General features: G+C 48.0%; 1 protein-coding gene across 3 annotated transcripts in view; it reads right to left on the reverse strand.

The window, feature by feature from the left end:
- The window catches only part of fbxl9 (F-box and leucine rich repeat protein), a 50,488-nt gene that overhangs the window by 16,360 nt on the left and 19,881 nt on the right, over window positions 1-14,247 (reverse strand). For 2 of the 3 annotated variants that reach the window (XM_070897773.1, XM_070897771.1), the window contains exons 1-2: window positions 13,149-14,050; window positions 12,808-13,035 (exon numbers count right to left, since the gene is read on the reverse strand). In XM_070897773.1, coding sequence (XP_070753874.1) covers window positions 12,808-12,840 — 33 coding nt within the window. In that variant the 5' untranslated portion in view covers window positions 12,841-13,035; window positions 13,149-14,050. Of the gene's footprint in view, window positions 1-12,807; window positions 13,036-13,148; window positions 14,051-14,247 lie in introns of those variants that run through there. The other variant, XM_070897772.1, reaches the window with a different exon arrangement.

A 14,247-nucleotide genomic window follows, 5' to 3' on the forward strand; every position in this document is an offset into this window, starting at 1 on the left:
AATGGTACCCGCCTCCTCCGACTTACAAAATCGGCGCGAGTGGTAGGCTCCGTCCCCTGGGCGCTGCGCCAAGCTGACATCGAGCTGCAAAGCGCTCGAGAATAGCGCGTTTTTGGCGCGAAAAACGGGCGCCCAGCTCGGAGGGGCACCTGTTTTGCCGCGTGTGGAAACTTGGGGCCCTGATCTCTAGCTAGTCAAACTCTTCTGGAAAGCGCGGCCACGTGCTTGAGGGCAAGGTTGTGTGCAGCCGTGACCCACTCGGATGGCACAGTCGCGATGCTCAGACTCACTGTCCAAGCTCACAGGGGAAGAATGCCTCGGAGGCTGGCACCGACCAAACAGGAGCCCAACGTAAAGTTAGTGTCTTCAGAAGAGATAGGTGGAAGCAATTGGAAAAATAAAATAAACTTTTCATGAAGACGTGGATCTTTACAAAAGGATTTCCTGCTGGAGACAAGGAAAAGGGTCATCTGACAGCGGTTTCTTTTCCCCTTCCAGCCAACAAGCTATTTCTCCACTGCAACCTTTCCCGTCTATTTTATTGATGCTTGCAGGGCTATGGGGATAGAGTGGAGGAGTGGGACCAAATGGGCCGAATGACCTCTCCTTCTGTGCTGTAAGATTTTATGATTCTGCTATGAGTTATTGTTGCATTTTCGGCAACTTATTCTCCAGGTTGGGCACCTCAGACCCCTCCTGTGGGCAAGGCCTCAATGCCCACACTAGAGTGCCAACTTCTGGGCAACCCGTAGCAAGCAAAGCGTCAAGTAGAAAACCTTTGTTGCTGCATTTAATCCGCTGGTGACATCTCGTGCCCTCGATACCGATCGGCAGCAGGATAAACATTAGTATTCCTATTGCTTCTGGAGCCTGGCTTACACTACAAACTGCCAAATAGATTTATAAAACGGTAAATGGATAAGTGAACAGAAGTAATGATGTACTGCAGATTCACAGTAGGTACAAAGCTCTACTTGGAAGATGGAAAATAATGAGAATGGCACTAAACTCCAATATAAAATTTACCTGGCTCAAGGTCACAACATTATCCTTAACATGGCAGCTTGTTGCTGACTATGAACAGAATCAGTGGCCTACCGATACCATCAGACAGACTACCCAATTTGAACTAGAATGGTTGAGAAATACTCTTCAAAATCTGACCTGGGAAAAGGGAATTTAAATACATCTGAAACTCAAAGAGTGGCCAATCCAACATGTTCTCAGACACAACTGTGAATTAAATGGATTGGTCCCTGTCAGGGCCCTGGGAACGGGGACGGCGACCATCGCCCTGGGAATGGGGACGGCGACCATCGCCTGGGAACGGTAATGGTGAAAGTCGCTCTGGGAACGGTGCTGGGGAACGGGACCCTGGGAACGGCGACGGCGAACATCGCCCTGGGAGTTGTTGCCATGTTCTTGCCTACTTGGCTTCACGTTAGCCTTTAGGATTCCACTCACCACTTTCTTGAACCAATCGTGGATGATCTTTCCCACATCGGAATAGTCATCAGATATTTCCATTGTCTTACATATTTGTCCTATGTGGGGCAAATATGCAAAAACAATACACTAATTCAACAAACCTCAAATTCCAAGCATGTGACCCAGATTCTGCCCTAAAGTGCAGTGCCTTATGTGGGCAAATGCAGCAGCCACTAGGGAACTGCACGATCACGCAAACACCATGTTCTCTCGTGTGAGAGTGAGCTGGAGATAAACACTGACCTAATAGTACACTGACCTAATTGTGCCCAAGTACTTCATTGGCTGTAAAGCGCAGAGACTTCCGGTGATCGTGAAAGGCGCTATATAAATGCAAGTCTTTCTTTCTTTTAATATTGAATTACAGCAAACACACGGACAGACAAGGGCCATTTTCATATCTGCACTTGCAAAATTAATTGCAGATGAATATATGAAATTTAGAAGCTGCATAAATGCAGTAACAGGATGGGAGAGGCTGGAAGGGAGGATCGGGGCATGTTAAGAATTTTTGAATTTTAAAATTTGCAACCTCTGATAAAATTCAAGTTAGAAGTCATAAAATACAATCCACGCAAGGCTAACTTTTATACCCATGAGCGTGCTGGGCTTCGGACATACAGGGGCATGTTTGAATACTGAGGGAGCTCATCCTGCTAGCGCGCAATCTGGGTCATTTGACTTTTTTTGCTTGTGGTTTGCTAAAGCGCCCTGTTTTTGTAGCGTTCCCCTGTCTGGGACAGGTAGGTAAAGGCGATGGAAATAGCTGTGGGCGGCAGTCTAAGTGTTCAATGACCTATATTAATGCCAGCCACTCATTCCTGTTGCTCCGATGCAATGGCAACCACTGCACCACCAATACCTGCTGAAAGCAGACACTTCAAGAGGGAATGGTGAAGTTTAAATAGCATTAACATTCTCCTGGGCTTTGAATAAATTTAGAAACTCGGCAGCAGAATGTTTTCTGTTAAAACTGCACATTCACAGCGAGGTAAGGTGGGAGAGACGGAGTGGTGACTCTTTGGGATTTTGAACAGCCAGCATACGTTCGCACGTGAAGCGTGACTATTTGGTGAAGGGCTGCCAGGCCTGTGGAGTAAAACTCAAAAAGAAGTCTGCACCTTAGCCAAGCACTGTCAGCTGTGGCTCAGTGTGTGGGTTCAAATCCCACTCCAGGGACTTGAGCACATAAATCTAGGCTGACATTCCAGTGCAGTGCTGAGGTAGTGCTGCACTGTCGGAGGTGCCGTCTTTCAGATGAGACGTTAAACCTTAGGTGGATGTAAAAGATCCCATGGCACTATTTTGACAAAGAGGAGTTATCCCCGGTGTCGCTGCCAATATTTATTCCTCAATCAACGTAACAAAAACAGTTTATCTGGTCACTATCACATTGCTGTTTGTGGGAGCTTGTTGTGTGCAAATTGGCTGCCGTGTTTCCCACTTTACAACAGTGACTATACTCCAAAAGTATTTCATTGGCTGTTAAGTGCTTTAAGACGTCCGGTGGTCGTGAAAGGCGTTATATAAATGCAAGTCTTTCTTTAGCAGAGCGGACAACTGGGGACAAGGAGGCATTAGAACAAAACTGTTTGGAAGGACTCTTTGTAAAAGATGTGCAGGTAGAACACAGAATCGATCATCCCCGATTTATAGCTCATTTGGTCTATGGTTTATCAAGTTAGCAACTTCAGACAGACGCATTCGCTGAGGAGCGAGATCCACCCCCGCACTCCCCTCCCACCACAGGAAGGTGTCCACAGGCAGACATGACCAAACTCATCTATCTAGGAAGTGACAAGCCTGCGCACGCTCGCCATCCAAACTTGTGTGGAAAACAGCCAACTGGGGAAAACCTAGCGAGAGGCAGCACCTTCAGGCAAAAGTTGACAACAACAAAAATCCCCACTAGAGGGGCCACATGTTGTAGGTCTTGCAAGGTGGCATTTTATATCGGTCATGCTGTTTCAAAAGTTGAACTAACACAAGTCGTTAGCCTACAATAAAAACAGTCTTTCACACACAAATCAACTGGATTTATGGCCTGAGGTTAAAGACGAGACAATCCCAGGAATGTTTACTGTACATTCAGCACTGCGCTTCTTCCTGCGGCACTACGAAGCTAGCAGCACTGAAACATTATGCCACAATAATGCTCGGGAACGGAGGAGGGTTTTCGAACACATCAGGGCGACTTGAAGTGAAACCCTATTACATGAGCTCACTTTTAATATCTGTTCCCAGGATATGGATAATGCTGGCAGGCCCAGTTGCCCCGAGATGTGCTGGTGGTCTACAGTCCTTGTGGTGATGGTACTCCCACAATGGTACACCAGGCTTCCATTCACCCATTGCAGACTCCACCCACACAGGGGCATTAGTGAATACACCAGGTTCATAAGAACATCAGAAATAGGAACAGGAGTAGGCCATAAGGCCCCTCAAGCCTGCTCCGCCATTCAATAAGATCACGGCTGATCTGATCACGGACTCAGCTCCACTTCCCCGCCCACTCCCCATAACCCCTTATCATTTAAAAAACTGTCTATTTCTGTCTTAAATTTATTTAATGTCCCAGCTTCCACAACTCTCGGAGGCAGCGAATTCCACAGATTCACAACCCTCCGAGAAGAAATTTCTCCTCATCTCAGTTTTAAGTGGGCGGCCCCTTATTCTAAGATTATACCCTCTAGTTCTAGTCTCCCCCATCAGTGGAAACATCCTCTCTGCATCCACCTTGTCAAGCCCCCTCATAATCTTATACGTTTTGATAAGATCACCTCTCATTCTTCTGAATTCCAATGAGTAGAGGCCCAACCTACTCAACCTTTCCTCATAAGTCAACCCCCTCATCTCCAGAATCAACCTAGTGAACCTTCTCTGAACTGCCTCCAAAGCAAGTATATCCTTTCGTAAATATGGAAACCAAAACTGTACGCAGTATTCCAGGTGTGGCCTCATCAATACCTTATATAGCTGTAGTAAGATTTCCCTGCTTTTATACTCCATCCCTTTTGCAATAAAGGCGAAGATACCACTGGCCTTCCTGATCCCTTGCTGTACCTGCATACTAACTGTAGTGTATGGAGAAAGAGTCAGACTGAACACTGTGAGCTCAAAGTAAAGTGTGACCTTAGTCTTTTATTGCAGGTCTCCAGAGTGCCTCTCCAACATGTGAAGCCTTCTTAAATACCTGTGCTCCCAAGGAATTATGGGATCCCTTGGGACTCCAGAGGATTAGCCCTCTAGTGGCTGTACAGCGTAAATGCAAGTCTACATATATAACAACAGTCTCTTCCCCCCCCCTCACCCAAAGTCAATAGTGTAACTATTTACAATGTGAGTCGATCTGGGGCCCTTCTTGCCCTAGTTGAAAGTGTGAAAGCTGGTGTTGTTGAATCATTTGTTGGGCCCTCGCTGGGCTGCTGTGCAGCTGGCCTTGCTAGACTGCCTGGTGTGTTCGGCCCTGCAGGGCTGCTGTGGATGATGGGTTCTGCTTCGTGGTCAACTGTGGTACCGGTTGTTACTGCTGTGTATGTTGGGGGATCAAAAAAGGTTGGGTCCAAGGTGGGTTGCTCAGGATAGTCCGTGAATCTGAGTTTGATTTGGTCCACGTGTTTCCAGTGAATGAGTCAATTTGAAAGTTTGATCCGAAACACCCTGCTCCCCTCTTTGGCCACGACTGTGCCGGGAAGCCACTTGGGACCTTGTCCATAATTTAATACAAATACAGAATCATTGATTTCAATCTCGTGTGACACATTTGCGCTATCATGGTATGCACTTTGTTGAAGCCGCCTGCTCTCTACCTGTTCATGTAGATCAGGGTGAACTAACGAGAGCCTTGTCTTAAGCACTCTTTTCATGAGCAGTTCAGCAGGTGGGATCCCAGTGAGTGAGTGGGGTCTCGTGCGGTAGCTAAGCAGGACTCGGGATAGGCGAGTCTGCAGTGAACCTTCAGTTAACCTCTTCAAGCCTTGCTTGATGATTTGCACTGCTTTCTCTGCCTGGCCATTGGACGCTGGTTTAAACGGGGCAGATGTAACATGTTTGATCCCATTACGAGTCATGAATTCTTTGACCTCAGCACTGGTAAAACATGGCCCGTTGTCACTCACCAGGTCATCGGGCAAGCCATGTGTGGCAAACATGGCCCGCAGGCTTTCAGTAGTGGCAGCGGACGTGCTAGCCGACATTATCTCACATTCAATCCACTTGGGAGTACGCATCTACAACCACAAGGAACATTTTACCCAAGAACTGGCCTGTATAGTCAACGTATACCCTCAACCACGGTTAGGAGGGCCAAGACCATAAACTTAGCGGCGCCTCCCTGGGTACATTGCTTAACTGCGAGCATGTATTACATCTGTGAACGCAGGACTCCAAGTTCACATCGATACCGGGCCACCACACGTGGGATCTGGCTATCATTACGATGCCTGGGTGGGTACTGTGGAGGTCATTGATGAAGGTGTCTCTGCCCTTCTTGGGGACCACTACTCGATTGCCCCACAGAAGACAGTCTGCCTGTATAGACATTTCATCTTTGCGCCGCTGGAACAGCTTTATCTCTTCCTGTATTTCCACTGGGTCACTGGACCAGCTCCCGTGAAGCACACAGCTTTTGACTAGAGATAATAAGGGGTCCTGGCTTGTCCAGGTTTTGATCTGCCGGGCAGTATCGGATAATTGCTCACTCTCAAATGCTTCCATAACCATGGCTAGATCTGCGGGCTGCGCCATTTGCACCCCCGTGGTGGGCAATGGCAGCCTACTGAGAGCATCGGCGCAGTTTTCTGTGCTTGGCATGTGGTGGATGGCGTAGTTGTATGCGGACAACGTGAGCGCCCATTTCTGGATGTGGGCCGATGCGTTGGTATTCATCCCTTTACTCTCGGAAAACAGGGATATAAGTGGCTTATGGTCAGTTTCCAATTCGAATTTTAGCCCAAACAGGTATTGATGCATTTTCTTTACCCCATAGACACACGCTAACGCTTCTTTTTCAATCATGCTGTAGGCTCTTTCAGCCTTAAGACAGACTCCTGGATGCATAAGCAACCGGTTGCAGTTTCCCGAAACCATTAGCTTGTTGCAACACACACCCGACGCCATATGACGACGCATCACATGCTAGTACCAAACGCTTACATGGATCATACAACATAAGCAATTTGTTTGAGCATAACAATTTTCTCGCTTTTACAAAGGCATTTTCTTGGCTTTTGCCCCAAACCGATTTGCCCCCTTTTCGTAATAAGACATGTAGTGGTTCTGGCAGGGTGCTGAGACCCAGTAAGAAGTTACCAAAGTAGTTCAAGAGTCCCAGAAACGACCGCATCTCCGTCACGTTCTGTGGCCTCGGTGCGTTCTCGATTGCCTCCGTCTTCACGTTAGTGAGCCTGATGCCGTCCATCGCAATCCTCCTTCCCAAGAACTCCACTTCAGGTGCCAGGAAAACGCCCTTCGAGCGTTTTAACCTGAGCCCCACGCGGTCGAGTCGACTAAGAACCTCCTCCAGGTTCTGCAGGTGCTCGACTGTGTTTTGACCTGTGACCAAGATGTCGTCCTGGAAGACCACGGTGTGCGGGCCCGACTTCAGTAAACTTTCCATGTTTCTCTGGAATATCGCCGCCGCTGATCGGATTCCAACCAGGCATCTGTTATAAACAAAAAGACCCTTGTGCGTGTTGATGCAGGTGAGGGCCTTCGATGATTCCTCCAGTTCCTGCGTCATGTAGGCTAAAGTCAGATCCAGCTTCGTGAATGTCTTTCCTCCCGCCAGTGCTGCAAACAGGTAGTCGGCCTTTGGTAGTGGATATTGGTCCTGCAGGGAGAAACAATTGGTATTTACTTTGTAAACAGATTCTGACGGTGCCTTCTCCCTTGAGAACTGGGACAATAAGACTGGCCCACTCGCTGAACTCAATCGGTGAAATGATGCCCTCTCTTTTCAGCCGGTCTAGCTCGATCTCTACCCTTTCTCTCATCATGTACGTTAATGCTCTCGCCTTGTGATGGATGGGTCGTGCCCCCGGAATTAGGTGGATCTGCACTTTTGTTCCTTGGAATTTCCCATGCCTGGTTCGAACAGCGAAGGAAATTTGTTTAAGACCTGGGCACACGAAGTGTCGTCAGCGGGCGATCGCGCTCTGACGTCGTCCCAGTTCCAGCAAGGCCATTATCTTTCCCAACCAGCTCCTGCCGAGCAGTGTGGGACCATCGCCCGGTACCACCCAGAATGGTAGCTTGTGCACCGCTCCATCGTAGGAGACCTTTACGGTAGCACTGCCGACTACAGGAATCAGTTCTCTCGTGTAAGTTCTTAGTTTCATGCCAACTGGAGTTAAGACTGGCCTTGAGGCCTTGTTGCACCACAACCTTTCGAAAATCTTTTTGCCTATGATGGATTGGTTCGCGCCCGTGTCCAGCTCCATTGACACCGGGAGTCCATTTAGTTCAATATTCACCATTATCGGGGGACAATTCATGGTAAATGTGTGCACCCCATGTACCTCTGCCTCCTCGGTCTGAGGCTCTGGTTCGTCGTGACCCTCCGTGGATCTGTCCTCCTCTGCAACATGGTGGTTTGCAGGTTTAACAGCCTTAGCAGCTTGCCTGCACACTCGTTGGACGTGTCCCATTGTTCCACAGCCCTTGCAAACGTACTCTTTGAATCGGCATGAATGGAATCGATGATCACCCCCGCAGCGCCAACAAGGTGTTAATGGCTTTGCATTCATCACCCTTGATGGTGGACTCAGTCATTTGCGGACGTGCAGCTGCAGGTATGTGTGACCTGCCCTGTACGTTACGATTCAAAATCATCACTTTGTTCACAGTACTTGTAGCAGCACTTGTGTGCTGAGAGATTTGCTTCGTATTGTCACTGGTGGCAACGAATGCCTGGGCTATTGCTATGGCTGTTAATGACTGCTCCATTTTTGATTGGGGAGGAGGAGCGGTAAGAGATCGGGGCCCAGAAGCGTCGTGATCGGGGCCCAGAAGAGGCGAGGGCCCAGGAGCAGCACGGGCCAGCCCACTCTGCGATCTGTGGATAGTAGGAGCATGTGTGCACACTAGGTCCGTGCAGCAGAGCTTGGTCTCCAGTCGTCTTGGTTAACCCTTGCCACTGGATCAAGACCTAGCTCTGTCAAGCCCGTGTGGTGGCTGATGTGCAACGGCCACACCACGTTAAAAGAATCCAAGCACAGGCATCTTCCACCCTTCAGGATGTAGTTCGGGACCTAGAATGTCAGGTTCCTCATTGAAACACCTGTGAACTCATCCCTTTTTGGTGTGGAAGCGGGTCATCCTCGACACAAGGGACTGCCCAATACTATACTACTATACTATACTCAAGGTTGGGGTCTCTATAGGCAAAAGTTTGCCAAGTATGGTTTCGTGGACAATGCCAAGTACAAAATGTCCTTCAAATTTGCAATGTCCTGCAAGGCGTCTTAGCTCGGTGACATAACTCGCCACTTCCTGATCTTCAGACCTTTTGTAGGTGTAGAACTGGTACCTCGCCATCAGAACGCTTTCCTTCGGGTTCAAATGCTCTTGGACCAGTGTGCACAAATCGTCGTACGATTTCTCCGTGGGTTTTGCTGGAGTGAGCAGATTCTTCATGAGGCTATGCGTTGGTGCCCCACAGACGGTGAGGAGGATCGCCTTTCCTTTGGCAGCGCTCTCTTCCCCATCTAGCTCATTGGCCATGAAGTATTGGTCGAGTCGCTCCACAAAAGTTTCTCAATCATCTCCCTCCGAAAATTTCTCCAGGATGCCCACTGTTCTCTGCATCGTTGGGTTCGCTATCTGTATCTCGTCGCCAGCTGTTGTGTATGGAGAAAGAGTCAGACTGAACACGGTGAGCTCAAAGTAAAGTGACCAGTCTTTTATTGCAGGTCTCCAGAGTGCCTCTCCAACCGTTGAAGCCTCCTTACATACCTGTGCTCCCAAGGGATTATGGGATCCCTTGGGACTCCAGAGGATGAGCCCTCTGGTGGTTGTACAGAGTAAATACAAGTCCACATAAATAAACGATCCTCTTGAATTTCATGTACCAGGACCCCCAGGTCGCACTGTACTGCATCACCCGCCCACAACCAACTTCCCTTCCCAGCATCGTAAGAGGATCTCATCCCCTTACAGACCAGTTTCCTCTTTTCTACCCCCTCATCATCACCATAGGCGGTCCCTCGAAGCGAGGACGGCTTGCTTCCACATCAAAAAGGGATGAGTTCACAGGTGTTTCAATGTTCCAGATCCCGAACTACATATTGAAGGGTGGAAGATGCCTGTGCATGGATTTTTTTTAACGTGTGGTTGCCGTTGCACACCAGCCACCACGCGGGCTTGACAGAGCTAGGTCTTGGTCCAGTGGCAAGGATTACCCAAGACGACTGGAGACCAGCTCTGCTGCACGGACCTAGCGCGCACACATAACGCAGTGTGGACTGGCCCAGTATCTAGGTCAACACTAGCAAGAACTCAGGAATCACAATAGAAAAACCCTTTCAGCGATTGGAATGTATCACAGGCCACCAGCTGATTTCTCAGTCTTCGAAAGAACTGAACAAGAACTTGTATCAGACTGAGAATCTGGCTCAAAAGCAACAGACAGTTTAATTAAATAAAACAGGTAAATGAAGAGTATAAAACAGTGAATCATATGCCACTATTCCCGCCATACATAAAATGATAAAGACGCCACTCACTTTCACTGCGTTTATAGAATTTGAAACAGGAACTTGCTGCTTACACTATGAATCATACTGCTGGTGCAAACTCACCTCACCGCTCTCCTGGCGGAAATCTTAAACACACAACCTCTCTGTGGGCGGGAAGCCTGAAAACTGGCTGTTTTGGGGGATAAAAGCCACCCCAGGTCTACATTGACCATCCTCTGAAAATGCACTAAAACAAAATGGTGATGGTGAACTGATGAAAAAAAAAATTGAGGAGCAAGTTATTATTTAAATGGAGAAAGATTGCAAAATGCTGCAATACAGCTGGACCTGGGGGTCCTGGTGCATGAAACACAAAAAGGTTAGCATGCAGATACAGCAAGTGATCAGGAAGGCCAATGGAATCTTGGCTTTTATTGCAAGGGGTGAAGTACAGGAGCAGGAAAGTCCTGCTACAAATGTACAGGGTATTGGTGAGGCCACACCTGGAGTACTGCATACAGTTTTGGTCTCCGTATTTAAGGGGGGATATACTTGCATTGGAGGCAGTTCAGAGAAGGTTCACGAGGTTGATTCCGGGGATTATGAAGGGGCTTGACAAAGTAGATGCAGAGAGAGTATTTCCACTCATGGGGCCATCTAGAACTAGGGGCATAGTTGTAGAATAAGAGATCGTCCATTTAAAACTGAGATGAGGAGGGATTTCTTCTCTCAGAAAGTTGCAAATCTGTGGAATTCTCTGTCCCAGAGTGGGAGGAGAGTAATGCGACAGTGAGGACCACAGTAACACATTGAGCAGAAGGGAGTAATAGGGCTAATATAGTAGTAGTATTAGGCAGTCACTCGTGTCAAGGATGACCTGCTTCCACACCAAAAAAAGATGAGTTCACAGATGTTCACAGCTCGGGACCTAGAATGTCAGGTCCCTCACCACATCGAGAAGGGTGGAAAATGTCTGAACGTGCGTGTGTGAAGTGAGTGGGTGTCAGGATATCTATGACCTAGAAACAGAGTATTGCCACCACGGATGGCAGGATGCTGGGGGTGGTGTGAATACAGGGGCACCGATCGCAGGAGCAGAACATGGCTGTAATGCAAAGAGGCTGCTTACAGGAAAGCACACGGGTGGCAGTGCAGCAAGGGTTAAACCCCACCCCAGACGTATCGAGAAGTGTGTGTGACTGAAGTCCAAATAGTGAGGAAGTAGACATGGTCGAAGGGGAGGTACCCATCCCTGCCATGCAAATAATAGAAAGTGTGTGTGGAGTTTGACCCATATTAAGCACCATTGGCATCATGGCTGATCTGATCATGGGCTCAGCTCCACTTCCCTGCCCGCTCCCCATAACCCTACACTCCCTTATTGCTCAAAAATCTGTATCTTAAAAATATTCAATGATCCAATGATGGGGCAGAGAATTCCACTGATTTGCAACCCTCCGAGAGAAGAAATTCCTCCTCATCTCAGTTTTAAATGGGCGGCCTCTTATTCTGAGACTATGTCCCCCAGTTTTAGTTTTTCCTATGAGTGGAAATATCCACTCTGCATCCATATTGTCGAGCCCCCTCATTATCTTATATGTTTCGATAAGATCACCTCTTCTGAACTCCAATGAGCATAGGCCCAATCTACTCAACTTCATAGGTCAACCCCCTCATCTCCGGAATCAACCTAGGTGAACCTTCTCTGAACAGCTTTCAATGCAAGTATATCCCTCCTTAAATACGGAGACCAAAACTGTATTCAGTACTCCAGATGTGGTCTCACCAATACCCTGTACAATTGTAGCAGGACTTCTCTGCTTTTATACTCTATCCCCCTTGCAATAAAGGCCAACATTCCATTTGCCTTCCTGATAACTTGCTGTACCTGCATACTAACTTCTTGTGTTTCATGCACAAGGACCCCCAGATCCCTCTGTACTGCAGCACTTTGCAATTTTTTTCCATTTAAAATTAGAATTTGATTCTCTATTTTTTTCTGCCAAAGTTTCCCACATTATACTCCATCTGCCAAATTTCTGCCCACTCACTTAGCCTCTCTATATCACTTTGCAGATTTTGTGTGTCCTCCTCACCATTTGCTTTGGTATGTCCTTTGGTTACCGACCCTCCTGCCTATCTACTCTATGAAAACCCTTTATTAAACTGATAGAATCACAAGTCTGCAGTAAAGAAACTGATGATCCAATTTAGAATCTCAACAACTTGCACTTATCTAGCGTCTTTAACGTAGTTAACCAAACCAGTGCGCTTCACAGGGCATGGAGGGACTTGAAAACCAGGATGAGAATTATAAAAATCGAGGTAATGTAAGTCAGGGAGGAAGAAAAGAAAAAAAAAGGAGGACTTGGATTTATATAGCGCCTTTCACGACCACCAGACGTCTCAAAGCGCTTTACAGCCAATGAAGTACTTTTGGAGTGTAGTCACTGCTGTAATGTAGGAAAAGGGTGATGGGTGAATGGGACACGGGCAGCAGTGTTTCTGATGAGCTCAAGTTACGGAGGGTGCAAGGTGGGAGGTTGGCCAGGAGAGCGCTGGAATAATCAAGTCTAGAGGTAAAGCAGGAATGACACAACCTTGTCATACAAGTCCAATTAAAAGCACAATGAAGTCGCCTTACCTCTACAGGTAAATCTGGTGCCTCAGCCTCCATGGTTCCACTCGGTCGTACGATCTTACAGCACGTTGCCCCGAGTTCAGCGTAAACCTCCCCCTGGATAATGCACGGCCAGTTAGTCTACAGTTCAGCAGCATAACAGGTCTGCCCCGGCCCGCAGAATTGCTGAAACTTCTCCTGTACTCTTACAGGCGTGCTCATCAGATTTGCTCGTTTATGCGTCTCGATACACTATAGAAAGGGGGGAAAATAAAAATCGCACTTAAACTAATGTTGTGCGCTATTTTTAATTCATCTAAAAATGCTTCCATCCCTGCCACCCCCCGTGGCAGACCTGTACTCACCTGCACTTCACCCTAGTGTTAACACAGCTTAAAACAGACACCACGCAGGCTGGGAATACAATCTACATTTGCACGGCTGGCTGCTCTTTATCGTTCAGCTGAATATAATATGGAAATTTCATACATCCAACACTAAACGTCAGGTGCCAATAGTGCTTACTATAGGTCAAACTCTATTATTTGCATGGCAGGGATGGGTACCTCCCCTTCAACCATGCTTACTTCCTCACTATTTGGACTTCAGTCACACACACTTCTCGATACGTCTGGGTTTTAACCCTTGCTGCACTGCCACCCGTGTGCTTTCCTGCAAGCAGCCTCTTTGCATTACAGCCATGTTCTGCTCCTGCGATCCCTGTATTCACACCACCCCCAGCATCCTGCCATCCGTGGTGGCAATACTCTGTTTCTAGGTCATAGATATCCTGACACACACTCACTTCACACACATCTTCCACCCTTCAAGATGTAGCTTGGGACCTAGAATGTCAGGTCCCTCATTGAAACATCCGTGAACTCATCTTTTTTTGGTGTGGAAGCAGGTCATCCTTGACACGAGGGACTGCCTAATACTAGGACTATACTAGCCCTATTACTCCCTTCTCTCCTCACTGCCGCATTTCTCTCCTCACACTCAAATGCAGCGTGACTACACTGTAACTTCAAAGTGGATCATTTCCTCTCTCAATGAGTGTGGGAAAGTCGAGATATTCAAAGGGAGATATAGTCCCTTCTCCCTCCACACTCTGACCCTGTCAGCCACCGACTCTCCCTCCACACTCTGACCATCAGTCACCGACTCTCCCTCCACACTCTGACCCTGTCAGCCACCGACTCTCCCTCCACACTCTGACCATCAGTCAGCGACTCTCCCTCCACACTCTGACCATCAGTCACCGACTCTCCCTCCACGCTCTGACCATCAGTCACCGACTCTCCCTCCACACTCTGACCATCAGTCACCGACTCTCCCTCCACACTCTGACCATCAGTCACCGACTCTCTCTCCACACTCTGACCATCAGTCACCGACTCTCCCTCCACACTCTGACCATCAGTCACCGACTCTTCCTCCACACTCTGACCATCAGTCACCGAC

The sequence above is a fragment of the Pristiophorus japonicus genome, chromosome 13, assembly GCF_044704955.1.
Source record: "Pristiophorus japonicus isolate sPriJap1 chromosome 13, sPriJap1.hap1, whole genome shotgun sequence".
NCBI lineage: Eukaryota > Metazoa > Chordata > Chondrichthyes > Pristiophoridae > Pristiophorus > Pristiophorus japonicus.